Genomic DNA, 20,888 nt, shown 5'->3' on the forward strand with positions numbered 1-20,888 from the left:
ATGAATGTTATAGTTAATAGATATTAAAAAGGTTACTCTATACATTATTTATATTATAAAAACTGCATGGAAATAAAATTATACATACACAATAATTACTACACATTTGCTTTAAATTAATCTTCTTTAAAGCTCAAAAAGACTAAGTAAATAAAGATATTTAATGTCATGAAACAGAAGAAAAGGAAAGAAGATGTGAGCAGTGTGCCGTTATCTAATCATAGTAAAAGATGTATTTTAATAAGTCTGAACCTTCTTGCATATCAGAGAGTTTTGGCCGAAGCCCCGGAGGTTAATTAACACCGATAAGACCAGCAATTTAGACAAGATCCAAAGCATATGGGATTTCTCCTCATCTATCTTCAGGGCTCCGACTCAACCAAACGAGCAGACTGCTAAAAATACAGTCTGTTGTGAAGCTCCGGGAAAAAAAAATCATATCTCAAAACACGTATAAATAAAGGCTCTGGGAAGCTGCCACCACACGGACACAAATCGGCCACATTTCCCGAGCACCTCTTAAAACAAATATAAATTTCAGCAGGACTTATACACACAAACTCAAACGCACATATTAAAACTGATGCATCCCGCTATTACGGCTCTGCTGTGTTTATCCTTCGTGAGAAAGCAAAATATTACAGCAATATTGAGCTGGAGATTTTCCCGATGTGACTGAATAGTAGCTGAAACAGGTGGCAGATCTCCAGAGCCAGAAACCTGCTCTTGCTCCAGCACGGCATGATGGGAATCTGTGGCATTCGGCCTCCAGCAGACGCTCCTGGGACGACCTCGCGGGGCGTTACGGATAAAAGAACAATCAGGCCACAAAGAGGTCACAACTATTCATCATCTGACGCCGCACGCTCTTATGAAACTGGGTTTGTTGATGTCTTTTCCAAAGTCAAACTGAAGCAACTTTTCCAGCACTTTTCTTTTTTTAAAGGGGTCCGATTATGCCCCCTTTTACAAGATGTAAAATAAGTCTCATGTGTGTGTGTGTGTGTGTGTGTGTATGTGTGCAGTTTCAGCTGAAAATACCACACAGAAAATGTTTTCTGAATCTGACCCTTTTATGCTTCGATACTAATTGTGGTGTTTTGGTGACTGTCGCTTTAAATTCAAATGAGACAAATAAACAAAGTGACAAAACAAAACAAAAAACAAAGCAGCAAGCGACAAAATGAAAAAAAAAACAAAGCAACAAGCAACAAAACAACAAATAAACAAGGCGACAAAACGGAAAAAAAAACGGCAAGCACCAAATTGAAAAAAAAAACTAAGTGACAAGCGACAAACGACAAAGCAACAAAACGACAAGCGACAAAGCGGCAAAACAACAAATGACAAAATGGCAAGCGGCAAAACAACAATCAGCAAGCGGCAAAACGCCAAGCGACAAACGACAAAACGACAAGCGGCAAAGCAACAATCAGCAAGCGAAAATACGGTAAGCGACAAATTGACAAGCGGCAAAGCAACAATCAGCAAGCGACAATACGACAAGCGACAAAACGACAAGTGGCAAAGCAACAATCAGCAAGCGACAATACGGTAAGCGACAAAACGACAAGTGGCAAAGCAACAATCAGCAAGCGACAATATGGTAAGCGACAAAACGACAAGCGGCAAAGCAACAATCAGCAAGCGACAATACGGTAAGCGACAAAACGACAAGCGGCAAAGCCACAATCAGCAAGCGAAAATACGGTAAGCGACAAATTGACAAGCGGCAAAGCAACAATCAGCAAGCGACAATACGACAAGCGACAAAACGACAAGCGGCAAAGCCACAATCAGCAAGCGAAAATACGGTAAGCGACAAATTGACAAGCGGCAAAGCAACAATCAGCAAGCGACAATACGACAAGCGACAAAACGACAAGTGGCAAAGCAACAATCAGCAAGCGACAATACGGTAAGCGACAAAACGACAAGCGGCAAAGCAACAATCAGCAAGCGACAATACGGTAAGCGACAAAACGACAAGCGGCAAAGCAACAATCAGCAAGCAACAATACGGCAAGCGACAAAACGACAAGCGGCAAAGCAACAATCAGCAAGCAACAATACGGTAAGCGACAAAACGACAAGCGGCAAAGCAACAATCAGCAAGCGACAATACGGTAAGCGACAAAACGACAAGCGGCAAAGCAACAATCAGCAAGCGAAAATACGGTAAGCGACAAAACGACAAGCGGCAAAGCAACAATCAGCAAGCGACAATATGGTAAGCGACAAAACGACAAGCGGCAAAGCAACAATCAGCAAGCAACAATACGGTAAGCGACAAAACGACAAGCGGCAAAGCAACAATCAGCAAGCAACAATACGACAAGCGACAAAACGACAAGCGGCAAAGCAACAATCAGCAAGCGAAAATACGGTAAGTGACAAAACGACAAGCGGCAAAGCAACAAGCAGCAAAGTGGCAAGCAACAAAACAACAAGCAGCAAGCGGCGAGCGGCAAAGCGACAAGCGGCGAGTGACAATTGGCAAAGCGTCAAACGGCAAGAGGCAAAGCGACATGTGTCAAGCGGCAAGCAACAACAGAATTAAATTGCTTTTATTACTGTGGACAAAGCAACAAAGTGACAATCTCTCCCTCATTAACATAAACAGCCCTGAGTGAGAAGCAGCTGTCCATCATTACAGTTTTGAATCTGTCCACAATTGTACACAATTGAACTCTGTTGTACACAATTTTTTAAAAATCGATCAAAAAGTGCTAATTAATATGTCGGTTGTTTTTGGGATAAGAGGATCATTAAGATGAACAATGAAATCATAAGTCTCAAAAAGGCACCTGAAAAGTAAGTGAACTAAGTTTTTAATTCTGAAAATAGTAAATTTTTCCACTTTTCGAGTGCCTTGGACTTCGTTAGGTATTTTGAGCTGAAATTTGAGATTTGACCGGGTCTCAAACAATCAAACAAAAAGGTAGTATGAATTATTCAGTGGATTTTTTTCTCTTTTTCTCACCATTCTCTGTAAAATCAAGAGATGATTGTGCATGAAAATCCCAGTAGATCAGCAGTTTCTAAAATACTCAGAGCAGCCCGATCGGTCCCAACAAACATGCCACATTCAAAGTCACTTAAATCCCCTTTTTCCCCATTCTGATGCTCACTTTGAACTGCAGCAGATCGTCTTGATCATGTCTACATGCCTAAATGCAGTGAGCTGCTGCCATGTGATTATGATGACTGATTGGAAGTTTGCATTAACAAGCAGTTGGACAGGTGTACCTAATAAAGTGGCCGGTGAGTGTATGTGGGATTCTTATTTTGAAAATGGGATATGCAGGGATCTCAATAAAGCCAAAGACTATAGGCTAAAGCCAGTCACATCATGTCTTTACAGATTGTTTTCAATGGACAGCCACCAATTCACCCGACATCTGTTTACAACTCATCAGGATGCAAAATGCAGGATATACAGATTAAAATGTATTCAGGGCCACTCCCAAGAGCCGTACACTCTGTTTAATTGTATCTTTTATTAATTCATTTGGTATACTGTGAATATTCACTATTCACTAGTTTCTGGTAAGGTGTGTGAATGTATGTGTGTGTGTGTGTGTGTGTGTGTGTGCGTGTGCGTGAGGTCATGGGAAACCGCTCTCAGTTCATGAAAACTATAGTTCTGCTTTATGTTCCTTTGACTCACGGTGTCCATTAAAGGCTGATAGATGGTCTTTAAGAGCGTTTTACTCCCCAACGGCCAAATCAAATCACTTTACTGGTCAAATGTTTGAGCACTAAAGTACCACACGCTACTACAGTGAACTGATGCTTTGTAAAATCCTCAGAAGACAATTTTTGAGCAAAAATAAGACGCAATAGGAGGTCCGAGGGTGGTCAGATGAATAGGACTCATCTTTATGTGCTATTCTCAACAGTCAATGCTATGCCGCTGTGAGCCATCAATGAGCGCACGCATGTGTGTGAAACAAGCTCTGCTTAAGGTGGATTCTTCATCTGTGAACACAACTGAAGACAAGCATTCAGCTCAGAGGAGACCCTGATTAAGGAACAGACCCCCGAAATGACGAATGTGATCACTGCAAACACCACTGCAGACCACTGAAGCTGGAAACACAGGTCTGCGCTGCTCACCAGATGCATTATAATGCTGGAATTTAGAGGCAGGAAAAGAACAGAACGCATTGCTCTTGACTTGAGACCTACAGCTGAGGTCAGGATTATTCTCCCTCCTGCGATTTTTGTTTTCTTTTTCAAATATTTTCCAAATGATGTTTAACAGAGCAAGGGATTTTTCCACAGTATTTCCTATATTTTTAAAATCCTCACAGAATTTTTAAATTGTGTAAAGGGATGCCTTAAATTAGTCATAGAGAAACGTGAGAGAACAGCTAAATGGACTGCAGCGTTGTTTCCTTATCCTTATTCATTCATTCACTCATTTATTGTCTTGTCGGCTTATGCAGAGTTCAGACTGCATGATTTTCAAAGTCGTCGTCTTACAGATGTTTTCACACTGCATGACTATCTGGGCTTGCGTTTCGTCGCTGCTTTGTTCACACTGCAAGATGGACCGTCGACAGGGACTTTCACATTGCATGACTTTACTATAGGAAGAATCGCCAACAACTTCGTCCAAACTACGTCTCACAGCCAAAAACACGTCGTATATCTTTTGTTATTAACTACATAAGGAGAAAGAAGCCTTTAATGGGGTAGAACATGTACATGTTTGCTCACCTGGGTTTAAAGGGAATTAGCAAATTCTCCCAACGTTGATAATAAACTAATTTCTTTCTGTATGAAACGTCAAACAGACACGGTTGCTCCTGTCCTGTCAAACCCTTCCAGCCGCAACCCATCTCTGGGAAACATCCACACACATTTACACACACACTCATACACTACGAACAATTTAGCCTACCCAATTTACCTGTATTGCATGTGTTTGGACTGTGGGGGAAACCGGAGCACCCGGAGGAAACCCACGCGAAGGCAGGGAGAACATGCAAACTCCATACAGAAACGCCAACTGAGCCGAGGATCAAACCAGCGACCTTCTTGCTGTGAGGCGACAGCACTACCTACTGCACCACTGCCTCGCCTAACTTATGCTTACTTACATAAAATCAATATAAAATAGTTATGCAAGAGCATTTTTTGCAAATATCAATAGCATGTTGATTATTTATTCATAGATGCAATAAACTATGTCACTGTAAAACTGTTTGATTAGTAAGTACAACAAACATTGATTAACCGGATCAATGTTTGTAGTGAATGAGGTGGTTACCGAGTATGATTTGCAGTATTGTGTATGGGGCTAATTTGGTTTTTAAACTTTTAACTTATGTTGTTGTGTTGATAAGTGTTATTGTGTCGTTGTTGTATGTTTGTAATTGTTGTCCTAAATCCAGTGTTGAAGAAAAATTTCCTTTCTGTGTCAAGCAGAACGGACAATAAAGTTTAAACTAAACTAAACTAAACTAAAGTATCAGTCTGTAATTTATTTTAAATTAAATTAAGGAAGAAGGTTTATAATTTTAGACACACACTACCATACAAAAGTTTGGGGTCTGTTTCAGAAAAAGCAAAGATACATTAAACTGATTAAAAGTGACAATTATAATGCAATGAAAGAATTATATTGCAAATAAATGTTTTAACAATAACAAATAAAACGTTTAACTTTTTCACCTTGTTTCACTGTTTAAAAAACAGTGCGTTTGTTGTTTGGTCTGGTCCGAACTTCTCCGTCAGTCTATAGAGATCAATAACTGGCTCCTGTACTTGTAGGTGGGACTTTAATTGCCATATTGACTGTTACAATTTTCCCTGTTCAATACTTTACGAGTGACACGTCGAGTGTAATTTATAGTCTTTGTACTAATTAAGGGTGCTTTCACACCTGCCTTATTTAGTTCGATTGAATCGCACTAGAGTTCGTTTCCCCTTTTGGTGCGGTTCGTTTGGGCAGGTGTGAATGCAGCAATCGTACTCGAGTGCGCACCAAAACCGAACCAAATAAGCGTACCGAGACCTGCTTGAAGAGGTGGTCTCGGTACGCTTTCAAACGAACCCTGGAGCGGTTCGTTTGTGGTGAGAATATGATCCGTACTAAAACAGGTCCAACCGCAAAAAGTACTGCACATTTTTGGACTAATCCAGCTGCCGTAGGCCGATGCGCTGTGCATTATGGGTAATGGAGGAAAAATATTTGTTGACAGCGCTTTACCAACAGAGAGAGAGAGAGAGAGGGGAAACATTACCTGATGGATCATTGGTAGTATTTCCGCAAGATGAGCATGTCGCAATTTAGCTAAACTAATTCACGCCTCCTCCTGAAGTGACGAGTGATGCATTACACTGTTTTCCAGCCGCGGCCGCGCTTCATTTTCGTAATGTATAGTTTGTCTAAAGCAGGGATACAATCAGCCAGCGCAGTCGTCCCTCCAGAGTAAAAGGTTTTGTTTACCTGCGGGAGTTCACTGGCATTTTCCCGCACGTGAATTCTGACCAATCAATAAGCAGTTTAGGAAATATGTTCAACAACATCTGGCCAATGAGAGATGTGGATGTTGTCAGATGACTGCATTTTGGTTCTTTTCAACTGGCTGTGTAATTTGAAAACGACCCAAAGACGGCAGAAAATGCAACAATGCATCAATTACTGCCCTTGGTCCGGACCAAATGAAGCGAACTACAGATGTGAAAGCATACTAAGCCAAGGACAAGGGGCTAAAGCCAGTCACACCATGTATTTACAGATTGTTTTCGATGGACAGCCACCAATTCACCAGACGTTTGTTCACAACTCATTAGGATGCAAAATGCAGGATATACAGATTAAAATGTATTCAGTGCCACCCCGAAGAGCTGTACACTCTGTTTAATTGCATCTTTTATTAATTTACTTCGTATATAGTGAAATTTGTATGTTTGTAATGAGGCAACAAACACATGTAGACTGCTGAGTATTAGTTTTATTGGACATTTATTAATCGTGTCATATCACTCGGCTCCTACTGTCATTTCTGTGAAATCTCGTGTTGACATGGGTTTCCTCCGGGTGCTCCGGTTTCCCCCATAGTCCAAACACATGCGCTATAGGGGAATTGAATAAGCTAAATTGGCTGTAGCGTATTAGTGTGTGTGTGAATAAGTGTGTATGGGTGTTTCCCAGTACTGGGTTGCAGCTGGAAGGGTATCCGCTGCGTAAAACAACTGATAAATAAGGAACTAAGCCGAATGAATGTACGAAGACCTTCTTTTAGTGAATTTAAGACGTTTAGATTTGAACTTGAAGACATTTTAGGAGTTTTTAAGACCCAGCGGACTCCCTGGCATTCATATCGTAACATTTATCACAGAAAATTCTCATATCGCAACGTCAGATTTTTCAGCCCTTCACCAAAGCGTCACATTTGCTGATCCCTGCTGACCTCCTGATATGTGGAGCCGCAGCGGCCCATCACCGCACACATCCAGTGGCCCCGTCCAGAGCTGCAGCTGTTCCCAAAAACTAAACGTTCCTCCTGCGACATGCGCCGGGACGTGCCAAGGGAAGACTTCCAGAGGCTGTGTTACGACTGAAGGAAACAGAGCCACATGTGTGTGTGTGTGTGCAGCTTTCAGCATGGCGTACAGTGACTACACAAGCTGCAGAACCAGCACACTTTTATAGGGAAGCATGACTTGACGCAGTGCAAAGGTTTACACGCATATAAAATTTCACAGGCATGTAGGTTTGAAGCTGTGAACATCGAAACATCTTGAAAACGGGAAAGCAGAAGGAAAACACGCTGAATATAACAGCATTACTGCAGAAAACCAGAACGAAAGTATTCAGAGTGGCTAGAATAGAAGAACAGTCTGACTAAACATTTAAATATGATGTCGATGCGGTGGCACAATAGGTAGTGCTGTCGCCTCACAGCAAGAAGGTCCCTGGTTTGAGCCTCGGCGTTTCTGTGTGGAGTTTGCAAGTTCTCCCCATGTTCGCGTGTGTTTCCTCTGGGTGCTCTGGTTTCCCCCACAAGTCCAAAGACATGCGCTATAGGGGAATTGGGTAAGCTAAATTGTTCGTAATGTATGTGTGTGAATGAGTGGGTGTTTCCCAGCGATGGGTTGCAGCTGGAAGGGCATCCGCTGCGTAAAACATATGCATGATAAGTTGGCGGTTCATTCCGCTGTGACGACCCTAGATTAATAAAGGGACTAAACTGAAAAGAAAATGAATGAATGAATGAATGAATGAATGTGAACTAAAAGGCAGACTCTTTTGAATCAAATGACTCTCTGAATCATTTGCTGAACATATGACCGGAATAAACACTATAAACTACGAAAAAACATTAAAATATTATCAAACATATTTTTCATGAACAAATGATAGATATTTGGGTAAAAAGAGGCATTGTTTAAATCAGACTAACAAACGTCGAACTGAATCACTCAATCTGGGAAAAGATTCACTTGGATGATTACGGAGAAATCTTCTAATGGGATATGAAGGATTGTTTATGACAAAATGAATTGGCCAAATAGGGGTGTCTGAATAAAGAACCACTGACTCACTGTCATTACAACTTCCAGAAATGTTATTGTAGTTGTTTTTTTGTGTGTAGTATGATATTGCTTTTGTTAAACATGCTGGAATTGAAGTGATGCTGGTTGAGGAATATGTCTCAGTGGTCAGTGCAGAGAAAAAACATTAAATCTGATTAAGACAATCCTCCATTTGGCTCCACGTTGTTTGGAAAAATTCAGTAACATCAAGCTTGGATCAGTCACAGCAAGCCCAGTAAAATACCCCATAATCCCCTGGGATTTGGTGCTGAAACTCCAGAGTAAATGGTTTTGAGAGAGACCATGAACAAACTATGCAAATGCGAGTGTTTAGCATGACTGTGGCCGTAACAAACCACAATAACTTTACTTCGAGTTTCCACACTAATTAACCATGTTTGTAGGTAGCTATATAAACGGGTGCATTGAACTGGTACCCAGATCTGCATGTGGGATAAAATATATGAAAAATGTAGACCATATTTGGTGCAAGAGAAGCAATTTTTCAGATTTTTCTCTAAATGAGTGTAAAAAAATATTTATTCAGTTTTTATATTAATTTTAGACTTTTTATTAATATTAAAAATGTTTATATGATTTATTTACAGTACAGTTTTAAGATAATATTTTCTGTCTTTATGTGTATATACATATATATATATTAAATGAGAGACTTGCTTAGTTAGCCAAACAAGTGGATCAAATTGAATTTGCATTGCAAACCTTGAATTAAAGTTAAAAAGTCCTTATTTTTCATTTCATTTTTTAAGTATAATTACTATACTCCCCTTTTTTTTTTTTTTTTTTTTTTTTTTTAAATTCTGTACAGAAATAGCGAAAAAAAAAAAAAAAACGTCTGCAGATTGTTTCTGGCCCTGATCATGAGTGGGTTTAAGTGAAAATCATTTAGATGCAATGATATACAGTTGAATATATATACAGTATATAGCTTAAGGAGGCTAATAATTTTGACCCTAAAATGATTAATAAAAAATGTAAAACTGCTTTTATTCTGGCCGAAATAAAGCAAATAAGACTTTCTCCAGAAGAAAATATATTATCAGACATACTGTGAAAATGTCCTTGCTCTGTTAAACATCATTAAATATTTAAAAAATAAAAATAAATAAAAGGGGGGCGAATAATTCTGACTTCAGCTGTACGACACGATTTACGACCCTGCGAATTTTGAAGCAATCTAATGAAATTCCAAACCAAAAATATAGATAGAGCAAAACACTGCTTTCCACAGTTTCCTTCCAGCTTTTGCTTTACAAAAAGAAAAAACGTAATTCGTCATCTACAGCACTCCTTGTGGAAACACTAAGCAAAACCATAAACGTGCTGTGAATCACATTCAGACATTTCTGACAGTAATCTGAATTCACACGCAACACAGAAAATACAACAAAAACTAAAACGCAGACTCACCCGTCATTGGAGCAGGTCAGGAACTCCTCTTTGATTTTGGGATGCCAGCAGCCGTCGTTCAGCATAGCAGTGTGACCCTGACGATGCAAAATGTGAAGTTGTTATCATGTTATTAAATGAAAAAACTAAATAAATAAATAAATCTGAACCAAAATTACAACAAACAAGTCAAAAAATAATAAAAGAGCATAGCCTTTCTTTCTATACTTTAAGTGGTTCAAGTGAAATAAAACAAACACATAATAAGGATGATGATGATGATAATAATAATGGTATTATTATTATTATTATTATTATTATTCTTTCATTTAATCATTTTCTTGTCGGCTTAGTCCCTTTATTAATCCGGGGTCGCCACAGCGGAATGAACCGCCAACTTATCCAGCACGTTTTTACGCAGCGGATGCCCTTCCAGCCGCAACATTCTCTGGGAAACACACACACACACTCATTCACTACGGACAATTTAGCCTACCCAATTCACCTGTATCGCATGTGTTTGGACTGTGGGGGAAACCAGAGCACCCGGAGAAAACACAGGGAGAACATGCAAACCCTATACATGCAAACACTACCTACTGCGCCACTGCTATTATATAATTATAAAATATTAATAATAATAATAGTAATAATAATAATAATAAAATAAATAATAATAATAATAAAAATAATAATAATAATAATAATAATAATAATAATAATAATAATAATAACGATAATAAAATAATAATAATAATAATGATAATGATAATAATAATTATTATAATGATGATAATAATGATAATAATAATGATATTAATAATAAAAATAATTATAATTATAACTATAATGATGATAATAATGATAATAATAATAATAATAATAAAAATAATAATGATATGAATAATAATAATAATAATAATAATAATAATAATAATGATATTATAATGATTATAATAATGATAAAAATAATAAAAATAATAATTATATTAATAATAATAACAATGACAATAATAATTACTATAATGATGATTATAATGATAATAATAATAATAATAATTACTATAATGATAATAATAATGATAATAATAATAATAATAATGATAACAATAATAATAATAATGATGGTATTAATTATATTAATAATAATAATAATAATAATGATATTAATGATAATAATAATAATAATAATAAAAATAATAATGATATAAATAATAATAATAATAATAATAATGATGATGATATTATAATGATTATAATAATGATAAAAATAATAAAAATAATAATTATATTAATAATAATACTAATAATAATAATGACAATAATAATTACTATAATGATGATTATAATGATGATAATAATAATAATAATAATTACTATAATGATAATAATAATAATAATAACAATAATAATAATGATGATATTAATTATATTAATAATAATAATAATAATAATAATAATAATAATAATAATAGTAATAATAATAATAATAACAAAAGTCGGCACAGTGGCTCAGTGGTTAGGACTGTGGCCTTAGAGCAAGAAGGTTGCTGGTTCGAGTCCCGGCTGGGTCAGTTGGCATTTCTGTATAAAGTTTGGCGTGGGTTTCCTCCGGGTGCTCCGGTTTCCCACACAGTCCAAATAATACATTTTAGAAATGTGTTGAAAAAAACTCACTCTGGAAATATCTGATCAAAAATGAACTATTAATATAAATGCATTAATTTGACCCAACTTTGAGTGTGATTTGTCTCGATGACTATGAGCAGAATTAGCAGTGAAGCTTGTCTAGCATCAATATCAGAGTCTCCGATAAATAAAACATTGTTCTGTCCTCCATTATTCCCTAATGAATATTCGATTGTCATGTTTAATAGCAGAAACGCACTGTGAAATCTTGTTTCATATCGACTTTAAAGTGTCGATTTATAAAGGAAATGAAAGTTCAGCTCAATGATCCGGAAATTAATCAGAGCACTTTATAAAGTCGTTCTGAGAGAGTCTAAATAAATCTGTCAGTGATTGTGTTTGATGATGAGCTGCACATGCTGCACTGTTTAAAGCGCATTATTAAAACACGACATTCATCTGCTGCATCATAACAAATATGCTGCGGAATATTGTATTTATTCATTTGACCTTCACACACACACACACACACACACACTGGCCTCGTCAGACACAAAACACAGATTCAGAGCAGATATTTGGCTCAATCTTGACACTGTTTGACTGCAGAAATACATTATAAAGAGGAAGATCTGCATCACTTCAGACTGTGACTCGAGACAGGACAGAAATGTTGGTTTGTTTGGATCTGCTGACCACAACAGGACAAAACTTCAGCGACTGACCACTGACAACACCTCCAAACACGAGAGACATTTCCCAGAAATCACTGAAGTGAAAAATATATGTTTCAGAGACTTAATGCACACAGAGATTCATGGTGAAAATCAAGCAGAATTGAAATCAAGCTGAAATAAATCAAAGGTAAATACTGTATAAATAAAACTTTTAGGAAATAAAAGGAAATGTGTGTCATGTTTTAGACTGCATTCATTATAAGCACAGTACAATTTTGCATTATATATATATATATATATATATATATATATATATATATATAATTTTAATAACTCATCTCTAATATTTTATTTTATCTTTGTCATGATGACAGTAAATAATATTTTACTATATATTTTTCAAGACACTTCTATACAGCTTAAAGTGACATTTAAGGGCTAAACCAGGTAAATTAGGGTAAAGTTAGTTAGTAAAGTTAGAGTAATTAGGCAAGTTATTGTATAACGATGGTTTGTTCTATATATATATATCTATCAATTTTGATCAATTTAGCACATCTTGTAAAACTAATTAATTATTACACAAAAATATTAAGCAATCTTACTGTTTTCAAAACATGAAAATAAAAATATGATGAATAAATAAATATTTTATTATCAGAATTACTTATTAATACTTTGCATGAAAAGGGAAAAATTAATTAATTCTGCATTATGTGATGATCTATATGTTGTTACAAAATATTTTGTAAAAAAATAAAAAAAATAAAAATAAACTGTAACCAAACATCGTATTAAATTAATTGAAATCATCACATTATAATCATTTATGATGGATCCTGTGAAACTGATGACTAGAGTAATGAGTAGGCCCACACGGAATCTGTGCGCGCAGGATTACACAGATTTTTATCCCATCATTAATTCTGTTTATTTCTTTGATTAAATGTGTGTAAATCTATATTTATTCAGTTTTTGAATTAATTTCAGTAATATTATTGACTAACATGATAATGTTCATCTGATCTATGTACAATGCAGTTTGTACAGTCATATTTTCTGTCTTTTAGTCGAGATATTACATGAGAGACTTGCTTTGTTTACCAAAAAAGTGAATGTGATTGAATTTGCATTGTAAACATTAAATAAAAGTTAAAAGGTATTACTTTTTATTTCACATTTTAAGGTTTTAGTTATGATACTCCCAAAATAATTCAGCAGAAATCCGCAGATTTTTACCAAAATTCTCATCAGAAATAGTAAAAAAACATCCACAGATTCCATCTGGCCCTACTAATAAGAAACAAATCACAACTATATGCACTAACTACTAAATAAAACTACTATTCTACATTGTAATAACATTTAACTGCAATAAACAAAAAAATTCCCTGCTTTTAAAGAACAGATCATCACATTCCTATTATCAAAACCATTAAAAGAGTCCAAACGTTTGACCAGTAGTGAAAATAAAATAATAAAAATGCAAATAAAAGAACAACAAAATTTCATAAACACTCCAAGAGCATATAAATCACATTAAAATATCACTGCTGCAGCGAACGCCAAGTGTGTTCACATGTGGAAGTAATAGCTATGATAATAAAACTAAACCAAATTCAAGTATTTCTGTTATGGACGTCCAGTTGGCATCTTTCACCAGCAAAACATCAGATTGACAATGATTGAAGAACACAATATTTACTCTCCATGCTGAACGCGCTCACTAGGGTACATAAAGTCCTCAAAGAGGAGATAAAACCTCCATTACAGAGAACAGAAATGGGAAACGCTCCCTCTTAAAGTGACTATAGCATACCGACACACTACATTAGTGCCACAAGCAGCACTGAGGCCCACTTTAAACGCAGATTACACACATAAACGGAGGAACGGTGAGTGTGCGGACGGGGCTGAGAGGCCAGGTGCTGTATTTAGTGGCCGTTTGACTCTCTGATGGAGTTCAACTACACCTCATTACACCTCAGTCAACAAACAACGACCAGATGCAACAAACAAAGCAGCCATGAGAACTGGAGAACACTCAGAGAACATGTCTGAACACTGAACAGGCAAGCTGAGGGCAGATCATCAATGAAAGATAAAACTAAACATTGAAAACTACAGCTGTGATGAAGAATCATTCAAGAAATTGATTTTGCAACAATCCTACATTTGTTCTGCATCACGCTAGCCGAGAGCGCCGTCTGCTGTTGAACACTAGTCTAGAGCCCCGTCTGCTGTTGAACAATAGCATCCTTTGCTGTTAAACACTAGCCTAGAGCGATGTCTGCTGTTAAATACTAGTCTAGAGCACCGACTGCAGTTAAACACTAGTCTAGAGCACCGACTGCAGTTAAACACTAGTCTAGAGCACTGACTGCTGTTTAACACTAGCCTAGAGCGCCATCTGCTGATAAAAAGTAGCCTAGAGCGCCGTCTGCTGTTAAACACTAGCCTAGAGCGCCGTCTGCTGATAAACACTAGCCTAGAGCGCCGTCTGCTGATAAACACTAGCCTAGAGCGCCATCTGCTGTTAAACACTAGCCTAGAGCCCCGTCTGCTGTTGAACACTAGTCTATAGCGCCATCTGCTGTTGAACAATAGCATCCATTGCTGTTAAACACTAGCCTAGAAGGCCATCTGCTGTTAAACACTAGTCTAGAGCGCCGTCTGCTGATGAACACCAGCCTAGAGCGCCATCTGCTGTTAAACACTAGCTTAGAGCGCTATCTGCTTTTTAAAAAAAGTCTAGCCTAGAGCGCCGTCTGCTGTTAAACATTAGCCTAGAGCGTTGTCTGCTGTTAAACACTAGCCTAGAAGGCCATCTGCTGTTAAACACTAGCCTAGAGCGCTGTCTGCTGTTAAACACTAGTCTAGAGCGCCGTCTGCAGTTAAACACTAGTCTAGAGCGCTGTCTGCTGTTAAACACTAGCCTAGAGCGCTGTCTGCTGTTAAACACTAGCCTAGAGCGCTGTCTGCTGTTAAACACTAGCCTAGAGCGCCGTCTGCTGTTAAACACTAGCCTAGAGCGCTGTCTGCTGTTAAACACTAGCCTAGAGCGCCGTCTGCTGTTAAACACTAGCCTAGAGCGCTGTCTGCTGTTAAACACTAGCCTAGAGCGCCGTCTGCTGTTAAACACTAGCCTAGAGCGCTGTCTGCTGTTAAACACTAGTCTAGAGCGTCGTCTACTGTTAAAAAAGTCTAGCCTAGAGCGCCGTCTGCTGTTAAACACTAGTTTAGAGTGCCGTGTGCTGATAAACACTAGCCTAGAGCGCCGTCTGCTGTTAAACATTAGCCTAGAGCGCCATCTGCTGTTAAACACTAGCCTAGAGCGCCGTCTGCTGATAAACACTAGCCTAGAGCGCCGTCTGCTGATAAACACTAGCCTACAGCGCCGTCTGCTGTTAAACACTAGCCTAGAGCGCCGTCTGCTGATAAACACTAGCCTAGAGCGCCGTCTGCTGTTAAACACTAGCCTTGAGAGCCATCTGCTGTTAAACACTAGCCTAGAGCGCCGTCTGCTGATAAACACTAGCCTAGAGCGCCGTCTGCTGTTAAAAAAGTCTAGCCTAGAGCGCCGTCTGCTGATAAACACTAGTCTAGAGCGCTGTCTGCTGTTAAACACTAGCCTAGAGCGTTGTCTGCTGTTAAAAAAATCTAGCCTAGAGCGCCGTCTGCTGTTAAAAAAGTCTAGCCTAGAACGCCATCTGCTGTTAAACACTAGCCTAGAGCGCCGTCTGCTGTTAAAAAAGTCTAGCCTAGAACGCCATCTGCTGTTAAACACTAGCCTAGAGCGCCGTCTGCTGTTAAACACTAGCCTAGAGCACCATCTGCTGTTAAACACTATCCTAGAGAGCTATTTAAAATATGTGTTGCATAATAACTCGGCGCCAGAGCTGTATAAGAAGTGCAAACAAATATTGCATATTGCTTTATTGAAACATTCAGATTTATCGCAAGAGAAATTTCCTCAACACAACAGCCCTGCCTTTCCCTGAACATTATAATTACCAAGGCAGTTTGTGTGCTGTAATTAGTCAGATTTGCGTGTGCAGATGTTCTCCGAGTCAGACATTACCTTGGTATTGGCCATGTCCACGATGTACTGGTCTCCTTTAATGCACTCAAGAACCTGGAAACCGTCCCGGTCCAGAACTTTGGCTTGAGAGTTTCCAGCCACAACCAGAATGACGTCACCTGTGATGCTGTACTGCAGGGCTTTGATCTGATGACTGCACACACACACACACACACACATCAGAAATTATTTCATATGGAAGGCAGGTTTTATAAGAGAGTGCTATGAAAAAGTATTTGCCCCTTCCCTATTTTTTGCCATCTTTTTTGCGTTTTTGTCACCATCTCTGTGACCATCAAACTAATTATAACATAGATACCAGGAGTAAATACCATATGCAGATTTTAAATGTTGATTTCATTTGTTAAAGCTGCATTCCTAAAATTTTAATCCTCAAGTCTATTTGGGCACAATCAGTCAAGGAGAAAAAAGTTAAGACACCCGAGAAATATAATTCTTTTTTTCTTTTCTTTTTAAAATCAGGACATAAATAATGAACTCATCTTTAGCAGGTCTTTAAAGTTTTTGAAATTGTTGCAAATTTATTAAAAATTAAAAAAATCAGTCTTCACAGCCTTTGCTCAAAACTTTGTTGATGCTCCTTTGGCAGCGATTACAGCTTCAAGTCTTCTTGTATATGATGCCACAAGCTCTGCACACCTGTCTTTGGGAATGTTTGCCAGTTCCTCTCTGCAGTACCTCTCTTAAGCTCTATCAGGTTGAATGGGAAGCGACGGTGTGCAGCCATTTTCAGATCTCTCCAGAGATGTTCAATAGGATTCAGGTATGGGCTCTGGCTGGGCCACTCAAGTACATTCACAGAGTTGTTGTTGTGCCACTCCATTGATATTTTGGCGGTGTGCTTTGGGTCATTGTCCTGCTGGAAGATGAAGCGTCGCCCCAGTCTGAGGTCGAGAGCACTCTTGTGCAGGTCTTGCATCGCTGCATTCATCTTTCCCTCTATCCTGACTAGTCTTCCAGTTCCTGCTGCTAAAACACATCCCCACAGCATGATGCCAACACCACCATGCTTCACTGTAAGGATGCTATTAGCCTGGTGTTGAGCAGTGCCTGGTGTTCTTCAAACGTAACGCCTGGCGTTCACTCCAAACAGTTCAGTTTGAGTCTCATCAGAGCAGAGAGTTTAGTTTCTGATGCTCTGAGAGTCCTTCAGATAGCAAACTCCAGGCAGGGGGTGTCTTCCGTCTGGCCGCTCCACCATACAGATGCCTGATTGGTGGATAGCTGCACAGATGGTTGTCCTTCTGTAAGGTTCTCCTCTCTCCACAGAGAAACGCTGGAGCTCAGACAGAGTGATCATCAAGTTATTGATCACCTCATGACTAAGGCCCTTCTCCCTAAATCACAGCTTAGATGGCCGGCCAGCTCTAGGAAGAGTCCTGGTGGTTAAACATCTTCCACTTACGGATAATGGAGGCCGCTGTGCTCATTGGAACTTTCAGAGCAGCAGAAATGTTTCTGTAACCTTCTCCAGCTTTGTGCCTCCAGACAATCCTGTCTCGAAGGTCTACAGACAATTCCTGTGTCTTCATGCTTGGTTTGTGCTTTGACATGCACTGTCAACCCTGAGCCCTTATATAGACAGGTGTAGCCTTTTCAGATCATGTCCAATCAGCTGAATTGACCACAGGTGAACTTCAATGAAGGTGCTGAAACATCTCCAGAATGATCAGTGGAAACAGAATGTAGCTGAGCTCAATTTAGAGCTCAGGCTGTGAATACTGATGCACACGTGATTTTACAGCTTTTTTATTTTGAATAAATTTGCAACAATTTCAAAAACTCTTATTCCACATTGTCATTATGGGGGATTGTGTGTAGAATGTTGAGGAAATACATGTATTTAATGCATTTTGGAGTGAGGCTGTAACATAAACAAATATGGAAAAAGTAAAGCACTATCAATACACTCCGGATGCACTGTAGAATGTAATGAGAATTAGTTGGCATAGATGCAATGTAACTTAAACTCAACAAAATGTGTTAAAGGGACCATCAAAATACAGTGATACCAATATAAAAACTGAAAAATGACTCAAGTTAGCATTTAAGTGACTAAAATCATCATTATCACCACCTGCATCATAAAAACAATTCAATTAAAATTTCATGACAATTATTTTTGCAATTAAAATGGCAACATTAATGTTATTAAACAAGTCTCTTTCTCAGCAATATGCATTTCGATTTTAAATCTTTAGATCAGGGGTCACCAATCCTGGTCCTGGAGGGCCGGTGTCCCTTCAGGGTTTAGCTCCAACTTGCCTCAACACACCTGCCTGGATGTTTCAAGTATACCTAGTAAGACCTTGATTAGCTTGTTCAGGTGTGTTTGATTAGGGTTGGAGCTAAAATCTCCAGGAACAAGTTTGGTGACCACTGCTTTAGATTTTTGATTGTGTCAAGCAACACAGACACATTCATGACAAGTTAATTCAAGAACACGAGCGGTGCTAATACAGTACAAGAGCAAGATAATGCAGGTAATCGGAGTCATCAGAGATAGACTGGAAGCCATTCATCATCATCATCATCATCATCATCGTGATCTGAGGACGATTGAAGACACATTGAGCGGCTCTGATCTGCCGTGATTGAGAGATAGAGAAAACACGGCCATCAGAAGGCAGAGAGGTCTGCTGTAAATTCCTGCTCTCCTCCACAGGTCGCTGGCTTTTATGAGCTCCACATGTGTTTAGTTTGGGTGGCGTCTGCTGGTTAAGGGATGGCACCGCACCTGGCTGGATGGATTTGTTAATTTGGCGTGGCGTTTCACTAATCGCACACATGAAACAGCGCTCGGCCTCAGCCAATTGGCTTTCAATATCTCTAGACAATTGAGTTCCACTTTTAGGGGGATTTCGAGGAAAAACAAAAGCACGGGAACAAAAATACACAGCATCTGGGTGCGTTTATCTGCCCTGGCTGATTCGAGGAGAGAGAGAGCGAGGGTTCATTCCAGACCAATAACGCACTTCAGAAACCCAGCGGGATGGGGATGAACACACGTCAGATAGAGACCGAGTGCATTTCGGACACGCCCACAAAAGGGACAGGGGGATCCAAATCTCTCTATTGAGGGAAGCTGCATTCTTGTCATTTTTTACTTGTAATAAAAAAACGAAAAACATTTAAAAGCTGCTCTGTGACAAAGTTTACAGTTAACAAGGAAAAAAAATAAGCTGTCGACTTCAAAAAGTAATGTTTAATAGTGAGTGGAAGTTCAGATCTTTTTACAGACTTGGACCTTTGAGTGTCGTTCATCAGGATGGAGAGCTGAAGTTACGAAGTATGCTATCCATCTCAGATGCAGAAAAGCTAGTCCATGCTTTTATGACCTCTAGGATGGATTACTGCAACGCTCTGTTTGCTGGCTGCCCAGCATCCTCTATTAACAAACTCCAGCAAGTACAAAATGCAGCTGCCAGAGTTCTTACCAAGTCTAGAAAATATGATCATATCACCCCAGTTTTATCCTCCTAACACTGGCTGCCTGTTAAGTTTTGTGTTGATTTTAAAATATTACTTCTTACATAGAAGCTCCATTATATAAAGCTTTATGTTTATCTAGCCAACCTTCTGTCTCGCTACAGTCCAACGCGCTCTTTAAGATCTCAAAACTCAGGCCTTCTGGTAGTACATAGAATAGCAAAGTCCACTAAAGGAGGTCGAGCCTTCTCATTTATGGCTCCTTAACTCTGGAAAAGCCTTCCTGATAATGCTCAGACACACTCTCGCAGTTCAACACTAGATTAAAGACCTATCATCAGTAACCCCGGCGAGGGGCTTGCAGTGAGGGGGAGGGAGGAGCTTATGGTTACTGATAAAGGGGAGGAGCTGCAAGTAAATAAAAGGGGTTACTGATGAAAGGGAGGAGCTAATGAGGAAGGCGAGCGGCTTGCAGTGAGGGGGAGGAGCTTCTGATGAAAGGGAGGAGCTACTGATGAAGGGGGAGATACTGATGAAGGGGAGGAGCTGCCAGTGAATGGAAGGGGTTAATGATGAAAGGGAGGAGCTAATGATGAAGGTGAGGGGCTTGCAGTGAGGGGAGGAGCTTCTGATGAAGGGGAGGAGCTACTGAATATGGGTAGGAGGTTACTTATGGAGGGGAGGAGCTGCCGTTGAATGGAAGAGGCTACTGATGAAAGGGAGGAGCTAATGCTGAAGGAGAGAGGCTTGCAGTGAGAGGGAGGAGCTTCTGATGAAAGAGAGAAGGTTACTTATGAAGGGGAGGAGCTGCCAGTGAATGTAAAGGGTTACTGATGAAAGGGAGGAGCTAATGATGAAGGCGAGGGGCTTGCAGTGAGGGGGAGGAGCTTCTGATGAAAGGAAGGAGGTTACTGATGAAGGGGAGGAGCTTCAAGCAAATGGAAGGGGGTAAAGATGAAAGGGAGGAGCTAATGATGAAGGTGAGGGGCTTGTAGTGAGGGGAGGAGCTTCTGATGAAGGGGAGGAGCTACTGAATAAGGGTAGGAGGTTACTTATGGAGGGGAGGAGCTGCCATTGAATGGAAGGGG

The 20,888-nt window shown here is 39.1% G+C and overlaps 2 protein-coding genes across 3 annotated transcripts in view; both read right to left on the reverse strand.

Annotated features, from left to right (window-relative positions):
• LOC141376283 (uncharacterized) overlaps nt 1-20,888 on the reverse strand; it is a 778,518-nt gene that overhangs the window by 174,897 nt on the left and 582,733 nt on the right. The window lies entirely within an intron of this gene.
• Nucleotides 1-20,888, reverse strand: part of wdr70 (WD repeat domain 70) — a 107,268-nt gene that overhangs the window by 76,701 nt on the left and 9,679 nt on the right. For both annotated transcript variants that reach the window (XM_073914328.1, XM_073914327.1), the window contains exons 8-9: nt 16,351-16,504; nt 9,985-10,061 (exon numbers count right to left, since the gene is read on the reverse strand). In XM_073914328.1, coding sequence (XP_073770429.1) covers nt 9,985-10,061; nt 16,351-16,504 — 231 coding nt within the window. The remainder of the gene's footprint in view (nt 1-9,984; nt 10,062-16,350; nt 16,505-20,888) is intronic.

The sequence above is a fragment of the Danio rerio genome, chromosome 10 (assembly GCF_049306965.1).
Source record: "Danio rerio strain Tuebingen ecotype United States chromosome 10, GRCz12tu, whole genome shotgun sequence".
NCBI lineage: Eukaryota > Metazoa > Chordata > Actinopteri > Cypriniformes > Danionidae > Danio > Danio rerio.